Raw genomic sequence first — 22,090 nt, 5'->3', positions numbered from 1 at the left:
ATTGGAACAGTCTATTGAATGTCATAGGAACAGTCTATTGAATGTCATTGGAACAATCTATTGAATGTCATTGGAACAGTCTATTGAATGTCATTGGAACAGTCTATTGAATGTCATTCAGGCTTCTTCTGATCACCATCTGTAAGTCACATACTCTTATAATTTAATGAGACAGATCTTTTGTGTGTTGGATTGATATGACCACCTGACCCATATGCATTATCTCAGACCAATGGTTTAAGGTAGTTTTACTACAGTAGTTCCTCTCTTAATGTGGTCCTTCTTAAAGAGAGGCTGCCACATGATGTGGTGTCACTAATTAATTTTCATATTTTACATGTCCTGCATTATATCAATTCTTTATTTGTTCGTGTTATTGTTTATCGAATCTAGTGCATTATTTGTAAGTTTGATGGCACTAAGATTATCTTATGGACACTACATCAGCTTATGTTATGTTGCATTTTGTAAAAATTAGTATTTTTTAATGAAACAATTGAAAACGACCCTTCTGGAACTGACCAAATCACACCTTCTGGAACTGACATATACACACCTTTCAGGAACTGACCAAGTCACACCTACTGGAACTGACCAAATCACACCTTTCAGGAACTGACCAAATCACACCTTTCAGGAACTGACCAAATCATACCTGTTTGCTTTGTCAGCCTATGCAAAAGTCAGGAGAATAAATTCAGTAACATTTTATTTTCTGTTTAAACTTTGATTCTGCTTTCTATTTCATGGAAATAACATTCTTCATTGGTTAGCAAAACTCCAGGAAATATAAAATAAACTTATAATTGGTTTTCTTACAGATTACAGTAGGATCTAATAACAGTTGATTGGCCCAATTACTGTAGTGATACTGCAACATGTATCTAACAATAGCTATACAAACAAGGTTATGGGAGATACATGTAGTTTCACTCACAGCATGTCAATATAAAATACTTTTCAACATCCCAAGTTTAGTGTTTGCTCATTATTTTTTATTTGCAATTATCATGGGATTAGTTTAACATTAATTTTCTCAGATAAATGCATGAAGGCTTTATCAGGTCTCATCATGCATCAATGTTATTAATGTCTCTTCTCTGCTCTGGAGAGACTTAGGAACTCTGGCAGTAAAGGGAAGGTAGGGAAATGTCCCCTGGGCTAGATCAAGGTTCAGTAATGGCACTGTTTCCAAAAGTCATATGTTTTCAATATGGTTACACCACTTTGAATGAAAGTTAAATCTAATTTAGATAAAGTAAACATGCTATTTTAAAAAAGTTGAACTGCTGACATACCATAAATACTTTCATCTAACCAAGTCTGAGTTACCACATGGTTTCCAACTACTTCTCAAACCTGTACAGTAATATTTGGTGTATATGTTTAGGGATAATAAACATTTGTAGCTATTTGCCAACAGATTACATGGAAATGAGTATGTTACAACTATAAAACCTTGATAAGTTAAACATTTGAGTCACTCAGACACTCACTTTTGCTTAATGACTTTGTTCCCATCGACATAATACTTTCTGTGGCCTGTGACTCTAAATAGCCAAACAATTTAAGCCCACAACAATTTGAGCTAAGTTACTGTGCTTGTATTCCTGTATATAGGTAATTCACTTTGATGTATAATGCTTTTGTGAATGGTTATAGGTATTTCATCATGGGTGCTTCTTTGCATGTGACTCATTAACTTTGATGTATAATTGCTGCTATAACAGGTTGTATGGTTTTGCATCATGAGTTGATATGTGCTTGTGGTTTATTAATTTTGATATGTAATGATTTTATGACTGGTTTTATGGTATTGCATCATGGGTAGATGTGTGCATGTGGTTCATTAATTTTGATATGTAATGATTTTATGACTGGTTTTAGGATGTTGCATCATGGGTAGATGTGTGCATGTGGTTCATTGATTTTAATATGTAATGATTTTATAACTGGTTTTTTGATATTTCATCATGAGTAGATAAGTGCATGTGGTTCATTAATTTTGATATGTAATGATTTTATGACTGGTTTTAGGATGTTGCATCATGGGTAGATGTGTGCATGTGGTTCATTAATTTTGATATGCAATGATTTTATGACTGGTTTTATGGTATTGCATCATCGATGGATGTGTGCTTGTTGTTTATTAATTTTGATATGTAATGATTTTATGAGTGGTTTTATGGTATTGCATTATGGGTAGATGTGTGCATGTGGTTCATTAATTTTGCTATGTAATGATTTTATGACTGGTTTTGTGGTTTTGCATGTTAATAATGATAATAATAATAATAATAATAATAATGAGGACTTTGTATAGCGCCTAATCTTTAGAAACTCTAAGGGCTTTACAACATTAGATAACACCTATCAGATAAAAATATATAATAATATTATTACAAAAACAAACACCATGAAATTAGAAAAACATTAAAAAATAAAAAACATGCTGAGAATATTTCAAGTAGGAAACATTATTAGGTCTTTAAGTTTGTTCTTGCAATCGAAATAAGTGAGTTTCGAGAGCACACTTGAATGTGATCACTGTGTCTTTGTGTCTAAGTCCAGTGGGCAATTCATTCCACGTTGCTGGGCCTTGGTATGCAAAAGAACGTTGTCCATATGACTTTGTTTTCATAGTGGGAATAATGATTATACGGTTGTCAGAAGAGGAGCGTAAGTATCTTGCTGGTGTGTACACATGAGTGAGATCGGATAGGTATGTTGGACTAGAGTCTGACAATGAAACGTAGCACAGAGAACAAATTTTGTGTTTGCATCATGGGTGGATGTGTGCATGTGGTTTTCATAATTTTGATATGTAATGATTTTATTACTGGTTTTATAGTATTGCATCATAGGTAGATGTATGCATGCATAATTTGTTCATAGTAGTTTATTCAACTCCATAACAGGTCAATTGTTAATGATGATACCCTGATAATGGAATGCATTCTAATAGTTACAGCATATATATTCACAAGGTCACTGTGACCTACTGATCCTGCTTCAATAGACTTGTTTTGACTTATTTAGTTTAAAATGATCTTTTTTCTTTATTGCTAGTTATTTTTCAATTATGAAACTGTTTTATGATGTTATGAAGAGCATCTTTGTTAGTAAATCACTCTTACTTTAGGTTAGGTCACTGTAATGGATTTGTTTGAACATATTTCTAATGAAATTCATATTTCCATTCCATTCAATGCAACATTCTTCAAAATTGACGAGAGGATACCTCTCAATAAAGACATCATCACCATGTAGGTCACTGTAACCTGTTTAATTTTATGTACCAGTGACATATGTAAGTGTTTCATTGGATTGATACAGATGGAAGCATTTGAGTTCTGCATATATATTTCTGAATTAATTGAGAGGACTCAAAAAATATAAAACTTCTTTTATTTCAGCCATGTTTTTGACACAGTTGAGAAGAACTCTATAGAGATATGGAAGTATCAGATGTACTTTCTGTCGATGGAATACAAAAACAAAACATTTCTTGTACCCCCATTCAGTATCATTTCCCATATTCTACTTATCTTTGGTTGGATTTTTCGAAGGATAAGAAGGAAATGTACAACAAAGTCAAAAAACAAAGGTATGTATATACATATATTTTTTTGTTCTACATCTAGTATATAAAACAAAAAAATACAGAGACCAAAAGATACACATATAATCCAGTTTTGTATAATAAATCTAGCATACAAACCAAAAGATACACATATAATCCAGTTTTGTGTAATAAATCTAGCATAAATCTATCATACAAACCAAAAGATACACATATAATCCAGTTTTGTGTAACAAATCAAGCATACAAACCAAAAGATACACATATAATCCAGTTTTGTGTAACAAATCAAGCATACAAACCAAAAGATACACATATAATCCAGTTTTGTGTAACAAATCAAGCATACAAACCAAAAGATACACATATAATCCAGTTTTGTGTAACAAATCAAGCATACAAACCAAAAGATACACATATAATCCAGTTTTGTGTAACAAATCAAGCATACAAACCAAAAGATACACATATAATCCAGTTTTGTGTAACAAATCAAGCATACAAACCAAAAGATACACATATAATCCAGTTTTGTGTAACAAATCAAGCATACAAACCAAAAGATACACATATAATCCAGTTTTGTGTAACAAATCAAGCATACAAACCAAAAGATACATATCTAATCCAGTTCTGTGTAATAAATTTTGCATGCAAACCAAAGGATACACATATAACCCAGTTTTGTGTAATAAATCTAGCATATGAACCAAAGGATGCACATATAATCAAGTTTTGTGTAATAAATCTAGCATACAAACCAAAAGATACACATATAACCCAGTTTTGTATAATAAATCTTGCATATGAACCAAAGGATGCACATATAATCCAGTTTTGTGTAATAAATCAAGCATACAAACCAAAAGATACATATCTAATCCAGTTCTGTGTAATAAATTTTGCATGCAAACCAAAGGATACACATATAACCCAGTTTTGTGTAATAAATCTAGCATATGAACCAAAGGATGCACATATAATCAAGTTTTGTGTAATAAATCTAGCATACAAACCAAAAGATACACATATAACCCAGTTTTGTATAATAAATCTTGCATATGAACCAAAGGATGCACATATAATCCAGTTTTGTGTAATAAATCAAGCATACAAACCAAAAGATACATATCTAATCCAGTTCTGTGTAATAAATTTTGCATGCAAACCAAAGGATACACATATAACCCAGTTTTGTGTAATAAATCTAGCATATGAACCAAAGGATGCACATATAATCAAGTTTTGTGTAATAAATCTAGCATACAAACCAAAAGATACACATATAACCCAGTTTTGTATAATAAATCTTGCATATGAACCAAAGGATGCACATATAATCCAGTTTTGTGTAATAAATCTAGCATACAAACCAAAAGATACACATATAACCCAGTTTTGTGTAATAAATCTAGCATACAAACCAAAGGATGCACATATAATCCAGTTTGGAGGCAGTTGGATGAAAGTGCCTTGTTGAGGGACACACCATGGCTGACAACATTTGAACTTTGTCTGGGCAGAATTTCAAACAGCGCCCTAGTTTCTGGTCACAACCCTTGTATGACAACCACTGAACCTATTTAAAATGAAACACTCAAGTAAGATTCCCCATGCATGGTTTCAAGTGTGGAATTATCACTTACAGGTGATCTGATTGAAGATTCCCCATGCATAGTGTTCAGGTGTGAACATTATCATTATCATTTACAGGTGATGTGCCTGAAGATTTTCCATGCATGGTATTGAGGTGTGTGCATGCATGATCATTTTTACTTACAGGTGATTTGTATGAAGATCGTCACATACAGTATCTTCAGCTGTTTGAGAAGGAGATGATGGCAAACTTCCTTCGTAACCTAAAGGCTGTGGAGATGACCTCAATGGAAATGACAGTTAGCAAACTGCAAAAGAGGTAAATTTGTCTCATTTCCATCTTTGCAATATTTACCCTGTATCCTGCTCTTTGTCACACACACACATACACAAACACAAACACACTCCAAATGTGACAGCAACATTGATTTTGTTCTGCCATCCCATAATGCAGGATTGAGTTTATGTTTTTCTCACAAGTCAATGCTAGCAAAGTGGACATTATCAGCTGGAGAAATATGCCATGGCAAAAGACTGTGCTGTCTGTAGCAGGGTTGGAAACATACATGTATAAAATTATGGTACTTCAGTGGTACCATTAAATGTCAGAAACCCATAAGCAGAGCCTGACAGAAAACCACTAGCAACATTCTTGCATTCTGGAATACAAATTCTACATTCAAACACATTTTTCGTCCTGAAATTGCTTCAAAAGTAATGTTTGGGTAACTATATCACAAGTTTCATTGCAATAGCAAATGGTATATATGTTAATGTTTATTACACTTTATCATTGATTTGCTAAGTTTGATACAGGACCAATAGCTGGGTAGTTTTTATATTTGTATAATGTGTCAAAATAGGGTATTGTTGAACAGATGAAGAGATTGTTATATTTGTATAATGTGTCAAAATAGAGTGTTGTTGAACAGGTAAAGAGATTGTTATATTTGTATAATGTGTCAAAATAGGGTGTTGTTGAACAGATAAAGAGATTGTTATATTTGTATAATGTGTCAAAATAGGGTGTTGTTGAACAGATAAAGAGATTGTTATATCTGCATAATGTGTCAAAATAGGGCTTCATAGAACATCTTACATTCATTTCTTTTTTTTGGCCATCATTTTTGCTTTTTATTTTTACACCTGTAGATAATTAAAAAAATTTATGTGTAGAAATCCCAGATTAATACTTTTACTGTATTCTTATAGAAATTTTCCCTTCTGGATCCATTCATCATTATATAAGAAATATTCATCATGGATAAGAAAATTATATATAAAAAATATCCAGTTGGGACAAAATATGCAGTAAAATAGCAGCTTAACAAAGTCTCCAGTTACAGACATAAAATACAAACTGATGCCTGTATTTTTTTCTCATCATCATCATCATCATCATAATCATAATCATCTCTGCCATGTTCTTTCCCATCCTATATTTCTTCATCTCATCCTTATCATCATTGTGTGCCTTGATTATGTACACTATTTTCATCATTATTATTATTCCCAGAGTTGATGACTTGGCCAAACTTATTGAAGAAGAGATGATAGCCGACCATCAGGCTGGTGGCATGCTCCCATATGAGGGTACAATGGTGGGGATCTTAGGTGGAGAGCCTGTTCCTGGATCCCCTCACAAATGGCCATCAGTAGACAGAGTTTTAGAGGTCAGAAGCAAAGAAAATGAGAGTATTCATCTGAATGGAGAGGCAAAACATGCACAGAATGATGAAGAAAAACCCAAGTCTGAGGAAGCGACCAAATTTGAGGTAGTTTATATTTTTGTAATGATTCTTTTATAGTTTTGATAATAAAGAATATTTTTTCTTGGACAAATAAGGACATCTTCATTGCATATATTCATTTACTAACCATAAATGCATATTTGTAACGAAAGTTTAGATATACCAGTAGTTGATATATTTGTGAAATTAAATCAAACAAGTTTTTAGACATTGTGGAACAGGAACATTTTATAGTACAGTAGATATGGCATGAGTAAAGTTTTAAGTTATTGTGCATCCATCTTTTAACACAAATGTGGGGAACCTAGAATTTTTGTTTATATATGTCTATCAATGCATCCAGTTGACTTTTGTTAGTACTTTATAGCTTGCAAGTCAAGAGAAATAAACAGATGAAACTTTGTATTCTTAATTTCAACAGAAATTGTGTTCATATCACAACTTTTTTCCTGTCTTCAGGGTTGGCACAGGTCAAAATTCTAAGAATAGTGTGAGATAATACGCCTTGGTGTAATAATCTGTCATGACTAGAATGTCTTGAATACCAAATTTCAGGTAATATTTTCATGGTCAAGGTCACAAGTCAGTCTTTCTAGGTCTCCATTGTACTTTGATTTCCTTTGTATAACTTAAAGCAATTTTGGATGAATGGATGGAACTTGGTATTTATATCATTGCAAAAATATGTAGGATATTACATGTAGAGTCGACTCTACAAGGTAAAGGTTGCATGTCATAACTTTATGTGTTTTTCACACTTTCCAGTCAAGGACATATCTTTGGTCCTCTGTCTTATTTATGGTCATTGATTGATTTTACCCAATTCTTTCCCTTTTTCTCCTATTGGTGTAATGTCTTTTCACATGGAGCCAGGCAACTTTGTTTCTTTTCATATCTATCCATTAGTTTTGTCACAAAGGTGATTCAGATTTCAAGAGAGTTCTATTTTTCATCTTCACTGTTGGCAGGAGATAATATTCACATATTTTTTGTTTGTGGTGTTCTAGGAATATTCATATTAAATAAATTCATGCCTTTCGAGATAGATAAGTAGATTGATAGTGGTGCATTTTAGTTTAAACTTAATTTACATAGCTGGACTAGTAAATGAATTTAAAACCATTTTTAAAAATGATTTTTTTAGACTGACTCAGCAATGGAGGAAGAGAGAAATGCCAGGAAGCACAAGAAAAAGGAGAGGAAAAAGAAGAAGAAAAAGGATAAAGATAAGGAGAAGGAGAAGAGAGAAAAAGAAGAGGATCCTGTTGCACCAGATGAATCAAAACTTAACAATGTAAATGAGGAAACAAGTTCTAGCAAGAAACCAGAATTGAAGCAGAAAAATGTTTTAACTGAGGAAAATAGTTTTCCAGCACCTCCACAACAAAAAACAGAGTTTGAGAAAAGAGACTTTGGTTTGAAAAGTTTAATACCAGAATTAAAACGTCTGAAGCCAATGAAGAAGGAGCTTACCTTTGAGAAATCAGATTCAGAAGAGGAAGGGAAACCAGTTATAGCCCGAAGTCCACATGTGAATTGGAGAAGGGATATAACATTGGATTCTGATGAGGATAATATGTCCAGAATGAATCGGTCCTCAGGGAGGAAGGTAACTGTGGAATTGGAGCACTCAGACAGTGGTGAGGTGGCTCCATCCTTCCTGGCCAGAAGGAGACATAAAGAGAAAAAAAAGAAACAAAGACATACACGTGAGTCTGACTAAATAGAATTGTTTTTCATGAGATTAATTTATGTGGAATTCAGCTTGTGAATATGTAATTTATGTTAAATATTTGACTTTAAGCAGACACCACTTCAGTCAGTTGAAAGAATTCATAATTTTCAAGATTCAACTGATGCCTCACTCTTTTTTCCAAATCTTTGTTTGATAAAAGACAAATATATAGCAAACACTTTTCAGTACCCTAAAATCTTAACATTGTCGAACATGACCAGTAAATTGAAAAACAAACATAATGTATATACTTCTATGTGAGTCAGATCCAGATGTGTAGACCTAAATCTGCCATTGCATAATGTACAAGCAGATTGGGATATATGCAGTTTGTTAAGAGTAACCAGTACCAAAAAAACCTAGATTCTTATCTAGTGGCTTATTTTAGCAGATCAGGTTCTGTCTCTTATTTGAATTTGGACCAGAATTATAAGAGAGTATATAAAGTATTTCTTTTCTCAAAATTTTCAATTATTGGAGAGATTTTTGATATTGTTCTAAATTGTAATCATTGTCTTATACATCCCCCTTCAAGAAGGCATTTTTCATGGACATACATTTTGGCTTTTTCATTCAAAAATAAAATTTAAATTTTCACTAGTTATATTTTAGAAACTGCAGATCTAGAGAGGTTATATTTAAGATGGTAAATTTTGATAGCATTTATTTTTAAATGTCACTTTGAAATGGTACTGCTGAATCACTGAACATTCCCCACTGCTAAATCACTAAACAAAGAGAGTAACTTTGACATAAACTCTGAACCCAGTGTGGCCATGACTATTTACCAATTTAAGTCTCAAAGTTGCCAGTCAGTGCTGATAGGCTATTGAAAATCTACCACAATTACAGTTTTGTTATTTTACTTTTTTATAGTACCTTCTTTGTACCCTGTGAATTATTTGTCTGTGATGATATTTGTATTTACTCAAAATGTTTATATTAACATTTTATTTATGATTTGTACAATGTTTTTCGTTATTGTTTTTATCGCTTTATTGATAATTGATCTGTCAAATATTGCATTCCTTTTATCAGGACTTACTGTAAAATATTGCATATTTTTATCAGGACTTACTGTAAAATATTGCATTCTTTTTATCAGGACTTATTGTAAAATATTACATTTCTTTTATCAGGATTTACTCTAAAATATTACATTTCTTTTATCAGGACTGTAAAATATTACATTTCTTTTATCAGGACTTACTGTAAAATATTACATTTCTTTTATCAGGATTTACTGTAAAATATTACATTTCTTTTATCAGGATTTACTCTAAAATATTACATTTCTTTTATCAGGACTTTTTGTAAAATATTACATTTCTTTTATCAGGACTTATTGTAAAATATTACATTTCTTTTATCAGGACTTACTGTAAAATATTACATTTCTTTTATCAGGATTTACTGTAAAATATTACATTTCTTTTATCAGGACTTATTGTAAAATATTACATTTCTTTTATCAGGACTGTAAGATCATAAATATTTCTGGGGATAACATTTCTTGGGGGTCACACTATTTACTTTGCTGTTGTTCAGCAATACTGTCTGTGGTGAATATTTGTTACCCTAGCAAAATAATACCATCAATAAATATTTCTGATTTTACAGTACTTGTACTAGTCTTTAAAACAACATGATATTTGTGTTAGTATGGTTTGATTTATTAGTGGTCATAGGGGTATTTGCTTCATTCTGTATCAACCAGTATTGCTTAGAGGGAGTGTACTAAATCTGCTTTTAAATTTGCAGTCAAGTGTGTAACTTGTTAAAATTTTCATGATTGATTAACTGCTATATGATTGGTCCAAATATACTATGCTACACACAATGTACATTACTGCACACACACTTGCAATAATATAAAATATGTTACACACTCTAGTGTAACATACTCTATGATACATGCCTAGTAGTATAAAATAAAATATGCTACACACTCTAAATAGTATAAAATATACTATGCTGCACATTATAAATTGTATAAAATATACTATGCTACACACTCTAAATAGTATAGGTTATACTATGCTAGACACCCTAATAGTATAAAATAAACTATGCTGCACACTCTAAATAGTTTAAAATATACTATGCTATACACTCTAAATAGTATAAATTATATTATGCTGCACACCCTAATAGTATTAAATATACTATGCTGCACACTAAATAGTATAAAATATACTATGATGCACACCCTAAATAACAGAAAATATACTATGCTGTACACACTAATAGTAGAAAATATACTCAGCTAAACACTCTAAATAGTGTAACTGGATACGAATTATGACATGTACTTATTAAGTTGTGTCCAAGGTTTCACACAATGATTTGTATACAGAAGATAAATAGATTTATATATTTACTTATCTCATACTCATCTACAATATTATAATAAATGCCTTGTCTACATTTACATCTTCAGGGAATTATACATTTAGCAGCTATCACATTTCCTTGTACGTTTGTAAATTATCTAATTTATTCATTGGATGAATTATTACTAGATATTACGATTTAATGGAACTTTGTACTCTCATATAAGTAATACAAATTTTGAAGCCTGTGAAGCCACACTAGATTCAGTAGGAATCTCTGCCTTACAATTGTCACAGAAGCCTCACCTTTCTTGCTATCATCTGATCCTGTTGTTGTACTGTATGTCTAAACTGTAAGTAATACCCAACTCAGAATATCAGACTTTGCTATTATCCACATACCATTAAAGCTGGGATGGGATATAGCATTATTATTGATCAATCATTTGTTCATTCATTTGCACTACACATTTGTATCTTCATTCATTTTGCAATGTATACACTCTCAATATTATGTACCCTATTTCATCTACACCAATGAAAATTGGTACGACTTTTGTATTTTAGCTTTTCATTTCTTACACTTTCATTATCTTGGACATTACTTGACCTAAGTGAGTGAAAATTGGTTTTGTGACTTTTGTCCCTTTTAGCTTTATATTACTTACACCTTAAACACTATTTGACCTACACTAATGAAAATTGGTTATGTGACTTTTGTCTTTTGATTTGTCATTACTTACACCCACAATATCTTGAAAGCTATCTTACTTATACTAAAGAAAATTGGGTACACACTCAAAATCTTGAACACTACTTGGCATAAATTAATAGAAATTAGGTAAACACACAAAATCTTGAACATTTCTTGGCATAAATTAATGAAAATTGGGTACACACTCAAAATCTTGAACACTACATGGCATAAATTGATGAAAATTGGGTAAACACTCAAAATCTTCAACAATACAGGACCTAAATTAATGAAAATTGGCACGTCAATGTGTCATAGGAATGGTTACTGTTTCATGCAGATCTAGTTAACTGTGACCTAGTTTTCATGCTTGAGTGACGTATTTTTGGAAATTAACTTGTTACACCCTTAGTATTTTGGACCCTATTTTGCTAGACTCACAATTTCTGATTTTGTATATGATATGCCTATTTTACCTACACTCATAATATCTGATTGTGGATGATATGCCTATTTTACCTACACTACGAATATCTGATTGTGGATGATATGCCTATTTTACCCACACTCATAATATCTGATTGTGGATCATATGCCTATTTTACCTACACTACGAATATCTGATTGTGGATGATATGCCTATTTTGCCCACACTCATAATATCTGATTGTGGATGATATGCCTATTTTACCCACACTCATAATATCTGATTGTGGATGATATGCCTATTTTACCTACACTACGAATATCTGATTGTGGATGATATGCCTATTTTACCTACACTTACAGTTTGTGATTGTGGATGATACGCCTATTTTACTACACTTACAATTTCTTATTTTGGATGATATGCCTATTTTACTCCATACTGTTTGTGTATTGTGTTGGCTATTTCACTTGTACATCTATGTTGGGGAGTAAATATCTTGTTCATGAAGTATTTGTGTCTAGTCTTTACATGAGTCAAATTAAAAGTTGAAATTTTACACAAGGCTGGTGAATGTAATTTCAAATTTTACATGAGGCAGGTGAAATTGATTGTGAATATGGCGTGCTAATTACTGTATATACATTGGTAGAAGTTGGATCCAACTATAAACAACACAGATTCAGATCTGTCAAGTAATGTGATGGCAGATCAGACCAATGCTGTTTGCTTGGACTAACCTCAACATAGAACTTATCTGTCCAAACATTATGTGATGGCAGATCAGGGTGTGTATTGTCTGGCACTGAAAATTACTTACAGGCAAGTATTAATGGTAAGCTGAACTTTTACATGAGGTAAGGTGAACTTTGCTTGAGGTTGGTTGAAGTAAGTTGAGGTTTTGTATGAGGCTACTTGAGGTACATTGAACTTTCCAGTGAGGCTAGTTGGAGTAGGTGGAACTTTTATGTGAGGCTAGTTGAAGTATGTTTAAATCTTATGTAAATCTGACTACATACAAATGTTAAAGGGGATCACAATTCTGAGTTAATTACTTAAGTTGAAATGTATTATGAAAGTGAGGCCTGCAGAGCTTTGCTTTAGCCATATTTAGCGTGCAGTTTTTTAATAGATGATATTGTGTCACTTTTATCACTAATTTTGAATACCTGCTACATTTTGTGTTAGTTTCAATTATAGCATTAATTAAAATGATATAAATTTTGATATAAATCATTAAGCCTTTCAAATGTACTGTATGCTGTGATCAGTTTCCCAAGCCTCTCTGCCATCAGAATACAGGAAACTGTTGTCAAAATAAGATTTAATTCGTATTTACCTGTATCATAGCAACCATCTGAACAAAATGTACAGTGTAGTTTTAGTCAAAACTGTTCATAATATGATAAATTTACATGTAAGATTTGGTACAGCTCAAAAGGAATGAAACTAGTCTGCAAATCCAATAACTTCCTCAATTTTACAAGCGTTAGATTTTAACAGATTTAAGTTTCTTTAATTTCTCAGCTTAATTTACATATTTCACTTTAGTTTGCATTATTTTTGTTTATATACCTGTAGTATAATTGTTCTCTCTCTCTCTCTCTCTCTCTCTCTCTATATATATATATATATATATATATATATATATATATATATATATATATCATATATAACCACACCTCATAAAAGCACAGATATTATAATGACACCATTGAGTCATCCAAATGTATTGAAAATCATTTCACTGCTTCACAGTATTTTATGTTTTCATCCACTAAATAAAGTATATTTTGTCATGTGATAAATAGAATCTTACAATAATGCTCCATTGAAGTTAATGTAATTGAATGAATCATTTTCATCACTTGTTCATGGCTATCAAATGATTTTAATGATAGAAATTATTTAACTCTTTTGATAAATTTCATTTGAAATGCATACTGATGTAGCAGCCTGTATGTAGAAATAGTAATATTAAAATTGACTGCAGTAACAAAGTATTTGCTATTTCTATTATCAGTCACTGTATTGTTACAATACTAATGAAAAGTGCCTTTTTCTTGAACGTCATGAGTTTAGATTGCATTTTCATATATATACTATATATTTCTAGAAATTTCCGCCCATTTTGGTTTTATGTTGTATTGTTGTTATGGATGTCTTATAATGGTCATATTAATATGATATTAATACAATCCAAGGAAAAACATGATGTTTAATATTATAGCTGTATAGTTTCTGATTTTCAAATTCAATACAATTTTGAACATTATTTCTTTGAATATTTGGAATTTGACAAGTCAGACTTTTTGTCCAAGTCGGTTTATGTAAAAACTCAACTTTGGTGTGCAATATTTGATGCAGCAACATTTATTTTTATTTTTTTCAAATCATGTACAGTATTTTGGTGTATGTACAGCACATCCCAATTTTGGACACAGAATAAAGTAAATGACTTAGTTCTGCCATATTGCTATATTGCTATAATTGCTATATTTTATTGCTACATAGTATCATGGTAGTTATATATATATATATATATATATATATATATATATATATATATATATATATATATATATATATATATATATATATGTGTGTGTGTGTGTGTGTGTGTGTTCTTTTATTGTTTAGTTTTAGCATCCACTTAGCAATTACTATTATTAATACTTGGTAATGTTACGAGTATATTGCCAGTATAGGTAGTCAACTGGCATTTCTATGTATAATTTGTTTGAATTGATATTTTAGCATCCAAGTCATGAGTATTAATATCAGTACTCCAGTATTCCATCCATTTTGGATGCCATATATGTCCTTCTACAGTTAATTGTCTAGTACTCTCTCTGAGTTTATAAGGCATAAAGCTTACGTTAATCAGCAGCTCATATGCTGTCCTAACATAGTGCACTGGCCGCCATAAGTTCCAAAGTGCCACACTGCAAACTGCTCTCCCCATGGCCAGTGTATCTACTTAATGTGGGCTCTTCTGGGGGAAACAGTCCTGAAGATCCATTACACATTAAGAGCCAGGGTTATCAGAATCATTGTCAATAAAAGCACAGTGAAGGGGATCATTCTTCCCCAGTTTTTCTCCATGCAATCAGATATACATTGCTTACGGTTGATACCAAACCCAATCTAGCCTGGATATATGCCTGAGAGGACTGTGTACAATGATTTAATACCACATATTCTGTCCCTCTATCTGTACACAGATTCTGATGGAGAAAAGAATCCAGTTGGTTGAGACATACTATATAGTATCATGACAGTTCCAAGCCACTAAATTATGTCCAGTTAATGCTTTTGTGTGGAGTTGATATTATGAACTAAGGCAGCCGATAGCTTGATCCTTGCACGAATTATATTTCAGCCTTACAGTTCCTCTTGAACAGAGTTTGACTACTGTAGGAACATGCAATAATTTTAACAGAGCCTTCAATTCTTACAAAGAACCATCTCTTAGCCTGAGAATTCTTCACCTCCAGGGTTTACTCAAATCGACAGTGGACATTATTGTCCAAGGTCACCTATTAATGAAGTCATACCAATGATACTGTTGTCCCAATCGCAGCTGGAATTTTAATAGATTCATCTTTAATGTTTTGAAATAAAGAATTCTGTAAATTTTCTTGGTGATTAATTGTTAACGAGAGGACATTGTGATACTAATTCCAATAATTGGCATTAAATAAAATGAATATTGTTGTATTTCAGATGGTACTTTATACATATATTACTTTCATCAGATGAAACAAACAGGAGCATTTTAACTGGTGCCAGTTAAATTCAGATTAGCTGATCTGACACTAAGTAATGTATCCCAGCATTCATTGTTTCATTGGGCTATATGGCCTTCAAAAATGAACTTTATGAGAGGCTAGTGACAGCTAGTGTGCATGGCATCATATTAACCAGACATGTTAAAAGTTCTTCATCAAAATAGCTACCAGAATCGGTATTTGTATTTGGCACATGTTGATCCAGTTTAGACAGCACACAAATCTATAAATTTCCCACACTCTTGATCCAGTTTAGACAGCACACAAATCTATAAATTTCCCACACTGTTGATCCAGTTTAGGCAGCACACAAATCAATAAATTTCCCACACCATTGATCCAGTTTTGGCAGCACACAAATCTATAAATTTCCCACACTCTTGATCCATTTTAGGCAGCACATAAATCTATGAATTTCCCACACTCTTGATCCAGTTCAGGCAGCACACAGATCTATAAATTTCCCACACTATTGATCCAGTTTAGGCAGCACACAAATTTATAAATTTCCCACACTCTTGATCAGTGAGTTCAGGCAGCACTCAAATTTATAAATTTCCCACAGTGTTAATCCAGTTTAGACAGCACATAAATCTATTAATTTCCCACACTCTTGATCGAGTTTAAGCAGCACACAAATCTGTACATTTCCCACACTCTTGATCCAGTTTAGGCAGCACACAAATCTATGAATTTCCCACACTGTTGATCCAGTTGTGCTAGCACACAAATCTATGAATTTCCCACACCCTTGATCCAGTTTAGGCAATAAATATAAGGACACCATCTCAGATTACATGCATTCATATAAAACAAACAAGCACATGAAGTAAGTAGAAGTACAGTAAGTGTGACTTTTTACATTTTCGTGACAGTTTACATTTGTACCTGCTAAAAAGTACAAACTGATAAAATGGTACCACTGTGTTTACTTCACAAGGCATCAACAATTTCTCTTCACAAGTTAAAATATAGAAATATAGGTAAATTCTTAACACAAATGTTTGTAAACCTTGGCAAATAAAATAATATTCTGTTTCCAGAATATTAAAGTCATAGTATAGGCATAGTCCATCTTCATATTTTGGTTTTTGAATGCGTAGAGAATTAACCATAACATAAATAACCCACATCTCAATTTACAGTTTATTTTCCAAAACATAGGCTTGCCTAAGCAGAATAGATAATCTTCAACAGACAAATCTGTCTTTAATGTCCCATATTTGTTCAGCCTGTCCATGCTAATAACCCCCTGAATGGTGATTTTCTGTATCTTTAGATCTATTCATAAAAATCTCCTTGTTTCCTACTACTTCGTTTTACCATTTTTTTACCAAAACCATAACTAACTCCATAAACATTTCTTAACAGTATTAGCCCAAATTTGTTGTAAGGCTGCCAGGAGATGTGACTTATTTGGCATACTAGTTTAACCAAGATTACAACGGTCAAGTCAGTCATTCATGCAAGTGGGCTGACAGGAGATGTGACTTATTTGATGGACTAGTTTAGCCAGCATTACAATGGTAAAGTCATTCATTGTGTCATATGTTCATCATGCAATATTCTGTTGTGACAGACCAGCTCTCTTTTGTTTCATTGCTGAACATTATTTTTGAGCAGCTGAATTTAAGGTCCTGTCTTAATCATTGATAAAATTCTGTGTCTAATTACAGTTTTGAAAATGAATTTTAATTACAGATAAATGCTTACTTGTTTCCAAACTTGATAAAGCAACATGACCTTGTTTAAGCAATTGGTGTAACAACATATTTAAAATCCAAAGGTAGTTACCCAGTTGTCGAAAATGGTTTCACATACATATTAGATCTTTGGTTTTGAAAGCATCTTTACTGAACATTTTGTTTTTCCTCATACTTAGAGGATGCCACAAGGATATTAGTAGTAATTGTTATTACTGTATAAACTGACCAGTAAGTTGAGTCCAGCTACAAACTGCATAGAGTCAGATCTGTTGTTGCATAATGCACTGGCAGATTAGGGTCTCTGCTGTTTGGTAGGAAAATAAAGAGAGCAAACAATATAGATCTTGATATGCCAGTACATTATATTTGCAGTTTAACTCTACTTATAAGTGAGTGAATATGGTAGTTGATTTTCTCAATAAACATTTCATTGCTGCAATCAGCCTTAATACAATTAATGTTATGAAACAGTAACAACTTAAACCATCAATATTATTTTACAGAAGTTTGTCAGATTTAATTGTTGGAATAATTTTATATTCACTAAGAAAACTAAACTTTGAATTAAACCATATTATCACAAGCCACAGGTAATAATCCACTAAGTTCCTTTATCACCTGAGGATGCCTCTACAGAGATTTCCTCACTTTTCATCAACTTGCATATTTGGATTTTTTTAATAAAAATTTTCAATGTAGCTTTAACAATTTTTCAGTCATATCGCTATCATGTCCGCAGTGTGGCAGTTTATAGTGATGTCTAGCACTGGGGCATTATGGTACAGACATGTAGCATAATGTCCCACCCTGTCACATTATCCTGACACCAGGCTGACCAGTCCTAACACTAACCTCTTAATGCTGAGCGCCAAGCAAGGCAGCTGTTAGTACCATTTTTATAAGTCTTTGGTATTACTTGGCCGGGGATCAAACCCACGACCTCACGCATCTGAGGTGTTGTTCTAACCACTAGGCCAATGGAGCTGTTCAACATGCATAAGCCAGCTTAAACAATCACTGTGAACACCAGTCATTTTTCCTCACCACTTTGTCCTAACTTGCTGTTTGAATAAACAAATCAAAGTTTTTCTTCCAAGCATAGTCACTTAGCAGTTGATAAAACAAGCACTTTCATTGGTGTGTAGATCATTAGATTTTTGTTGATTAATTTTTCTTTATGCATACTCAAAACAAATGTCATCATTATAGGCACCCACCATTCATATAATGGATATTACAGAATAGTGCTTGTAGTTTGTAATGATGATTAAACAAAAGAAAATAAGATTTTTCAGGTCACTAAAGAATGTGACTGGCATTTTTTATTATACTATGAGGACAAAATTTAAGAATCCAATTTTTTTTATAGTAGTTATGGCATTGCAAGTGAGGCTCAAGGTAGTTGGCACTATTACTGTGATATAGTCATACTCTTTTATATACATGTACACTGATATTTAGTGGTAATTTTAGTTTATATTTGTTGGATATTTTATGTTTAATCTCTTTCACAGGTGTCGGATTGTGTCAGTTTTTAATTACAATTAAAATTGTTATGACTTGAATATCAGAAACTTGAATATTTGTCAACCTGTAAGGAATTCAGTTGGTTTCTGATGAGTTATTTTGTTTGTGACCTGAAAAGCTTGACAGATAAATTTTTGGGCTTGTTGCATATATTTCCAAAGTCCTGCCGTACATGTACTCTTATTCAGAGAAATGTGTAACAATGTCTTTGATGATTACATGGCAGTTAAATGTTTTATGATCCACATGTGATAATAAGAGAAAACTGAATTCGAAATATTCTTAAAAAGATTCTTACTGAATTATTTAAATATGCCATTTATATACTATATTACTTTCTTAGATGCCTCTTTCTCTGAAAGTATCTCATTCTCTTTTGTATTTCTATCTCATGCTGCTTTGTCATATACAATGCAGAATGTTTTACCATTTTTGAAGGACTCTGTTTTATATAAATAAAAAGTCTGTACTTTTTGCTCTGGTCTTGTATTTATTATTTGTTTTTCTCTGACTTTTCATAATTTTCGTTATACTTATTTATATTGTTACAACTCTATGTCTTAAATTAAATAACAGACAAGTGAAACCATCAATTTTAGCAAAAATCAACAAGTTATTTTTTTCTTTATAATACAAATTGAAAATTCAATAGACATTAAATATTGTGAAATAAATCACAAATAATCCTGAATGTCAAAATATAGAATGTTCCAAATGAATTCTAATTGTCTTGAATGTAATCATATACCAAATTGAAGATATCCAGAACATCTTTTAGTGAGTTCACAATAGTCCCAAAGTAGTGTATATCCAGAGTCAATGAGTAATTCCAATGAATAATTTAAAGAAATAATTCCTCTTGAATTATATATGAATGTAACTGTAAACTCTGATAACAAATCAGTTTCATAGACAGATCTTATGTAGGAATGAATTTTTGTGTACCAAGTCCCTATTTATATACATTTTACTTCACCTAGTTTTGAGCCATTTCAATGGAAAATTCCAATCAAATTGTAAACCAGTCAGTTTCTAGAAAATTCTAAACTCAAAATCTATGTCAACATGTTATTTAGAACCTTCAATCATGGACCAAATGGCCATTATCTTAAAGTACAATCTACAAACATAGACAATACCTAAGCACACAATCTACATTAAAATTTTGATAATGGATTTTATTGGTGTCCAATCATTTTGTTACGTGTGATTACTTCTTTTACCCATCCATCCACTTGATAATGATGGAACATTTGTTGATGTTCCATCATCATCTCCAGTTGATAATATCAGTTAATAATCAAATATGGTTAAAATCCACCAAAGTATAACTTGTATTTCGTAACATCAGCTTTCAAATATATATATATATATATATATATATATATATATATATATATATATATATATATATATATATATATATATATATATATATATATATATATATCTATCTCTGTGTGTGTGTGTGAGATCTCATAATATTTATTGTTATGACTCTATGGTATTAAACTAAGTGTCAAAAAAGAGTAAAACCCAACAAGTTTAGTAAAAATTGAACAATAAATTTATTTCCTTAGAATAGAAAGTGAACTTTTACAAAATAACTTGCAATATTGTGAATAAATCCAATATAGTCCTAAACATTTGATCATAAATCCCAAATCATTTCATCAAAGGTACAAATGTATAAAATTTCAATTGAATTCCAGTGTTATTCAAATTCCAATATTGAATGAGTTGTTCAACATGTAGTCTCAAGCATTCTAATGTGCCAATGGCCTGGATTTTGATGATGAATTAGCAGCCTTTAGATGTATCACAATAATATATTCCAAAAATGACTTTGTCTGAATTCAATGTAATTCCAAAATTAATGTTTCTCTCCAAGAATATTATTGATGAGCACATTGTATTTTCAGTGAATAATAATTAATTTAAACAATATTTCCACCAAAATGAAAATCTGAACACCATACATGTGATCTAATATTACGAGAGCAACACACTGAATGGTGTATCCCTCCTCTTATCGGTTTTACATTTACAGCAAGCATACCTTTACTACTAAAAGCGTGTCAAATAATTTCACAAGGTTTGAAGGACAATTAGCTACTTTTGCAGCAGAAAGCTTGTTTTCATACTGGCGATTTAAAGGAAAGACCTTACTGGTTTTTTGGTCTTTTGCCTGCCATACTTAGTTTGATCAAAAGAGGATATGTCAAACCCATTCAGAACTTGGAGTCCCTGTTCGGAAACATAGTAAGTGTAGGAAGAGCTTGACAAAGGTCACAATAGCCAACAGTTCCCTAAGAGTGCTACAATGCTGTTTCTGCGTATTACTGCAAACCTTTAATACTCGATAACTCATTTTCACCATTTGAATCTGCAAAGGAGGGCACCAATACCAAAGAGACTCGAGTCTGTATTTAAAAATGAATAGGCCATATGTGGGAGAGGGGTGTGAAAAAACCGGAGCAGTTGTCAACAAAGCCTTATAATTTTCAATTGCTTCTTGATATTTACCATCCAACAGGAATCCTTTCGTTTGTTTTTTTTTTGCTTGAATGTCATCTAAATTCTTGGATACAGCTGTAATAACCTGATACGCAAAGAAAATTTGTTATTTTATGATGTTATGTATATCTAATTTTTTTATAATTTTTTATTCATGGTTGTAAATGATACAGAATACCTTTAGTTAGTTTTGTCTACATGACATGAATCTGTTAAGAGAATAGTGTTGCAGAGGATCTATAGATAGATGTTTACTTATGTGTTGACAGTTCATAATAATAATCTTAAAAATAATACTTATTGGGCACGTATGGCTTAATTTCTCAGTTTTTGATGGGGTTTCGACATTTTTATAACAACTCTTTTAACTTCCCATTGGTCACACGAATAGGCCAATGAAACGCAAAATGAGTAGTGTATTCTGTCACAT

The 22,090-nt window shown here is 31.9% G+C and overlaps 1 protein-coding gene across 1 annotated transcript in view; it reads left to right on the top strand.

The window, feature by feature from the left end:
* LOC149774573 (transient receptor potential cation channel subfamily M member 8-like) overlaps positions 1-14,569 on the top strand; it is a 97,552-nt gene extending 82,983 nt beyond the window's left edge. Inside the window, exons 23-26 of the mRNA XM_089945023.1 lie at positions 3,417-3,607; positions 5,366-5,498; positions 6,696-6,954; positions 8,075-14,569. Of these exons, the coding sequence (XP_089801149.1) occupies positions 3,417-3,607; positions 5,366-5,498; positions 6,696-6,954; positions 8,075-8,653 (1,162 nt within the window). The 3' untranslated portion in view covers positions 8,654-14,569. The remainder of the gene's footprint in view (positions 1-3,416; positions 3,608-5,365; positions 5,499-6,695; positions 6,955-8,074) is intronic.
* Positions 14,570-22,090: the final 7,521 nt, after the last annotated feature.

Source organism: Sinohyriopsis cumingii, unplaced genomic scaffold, assembly GCF_028554795.1.
Source record: "Sinohyriopsis cumingii isolate HCF-2022 unplaced genomic scaffold, ASM2855479v2 utg000198l, whole genome shotgun sequence".
Lineage (NCBI taxonomy): Eukaryota > Metazoa > Mollusca > Bivalvia > Unionida > Unionidae > Sinohyriopsis > Sinohyriopsis cumingii.
Note: the sequence above shows the minus strand (reverse complement) of the source record. Positions and strands in the feature narration are given on the sequence as shown.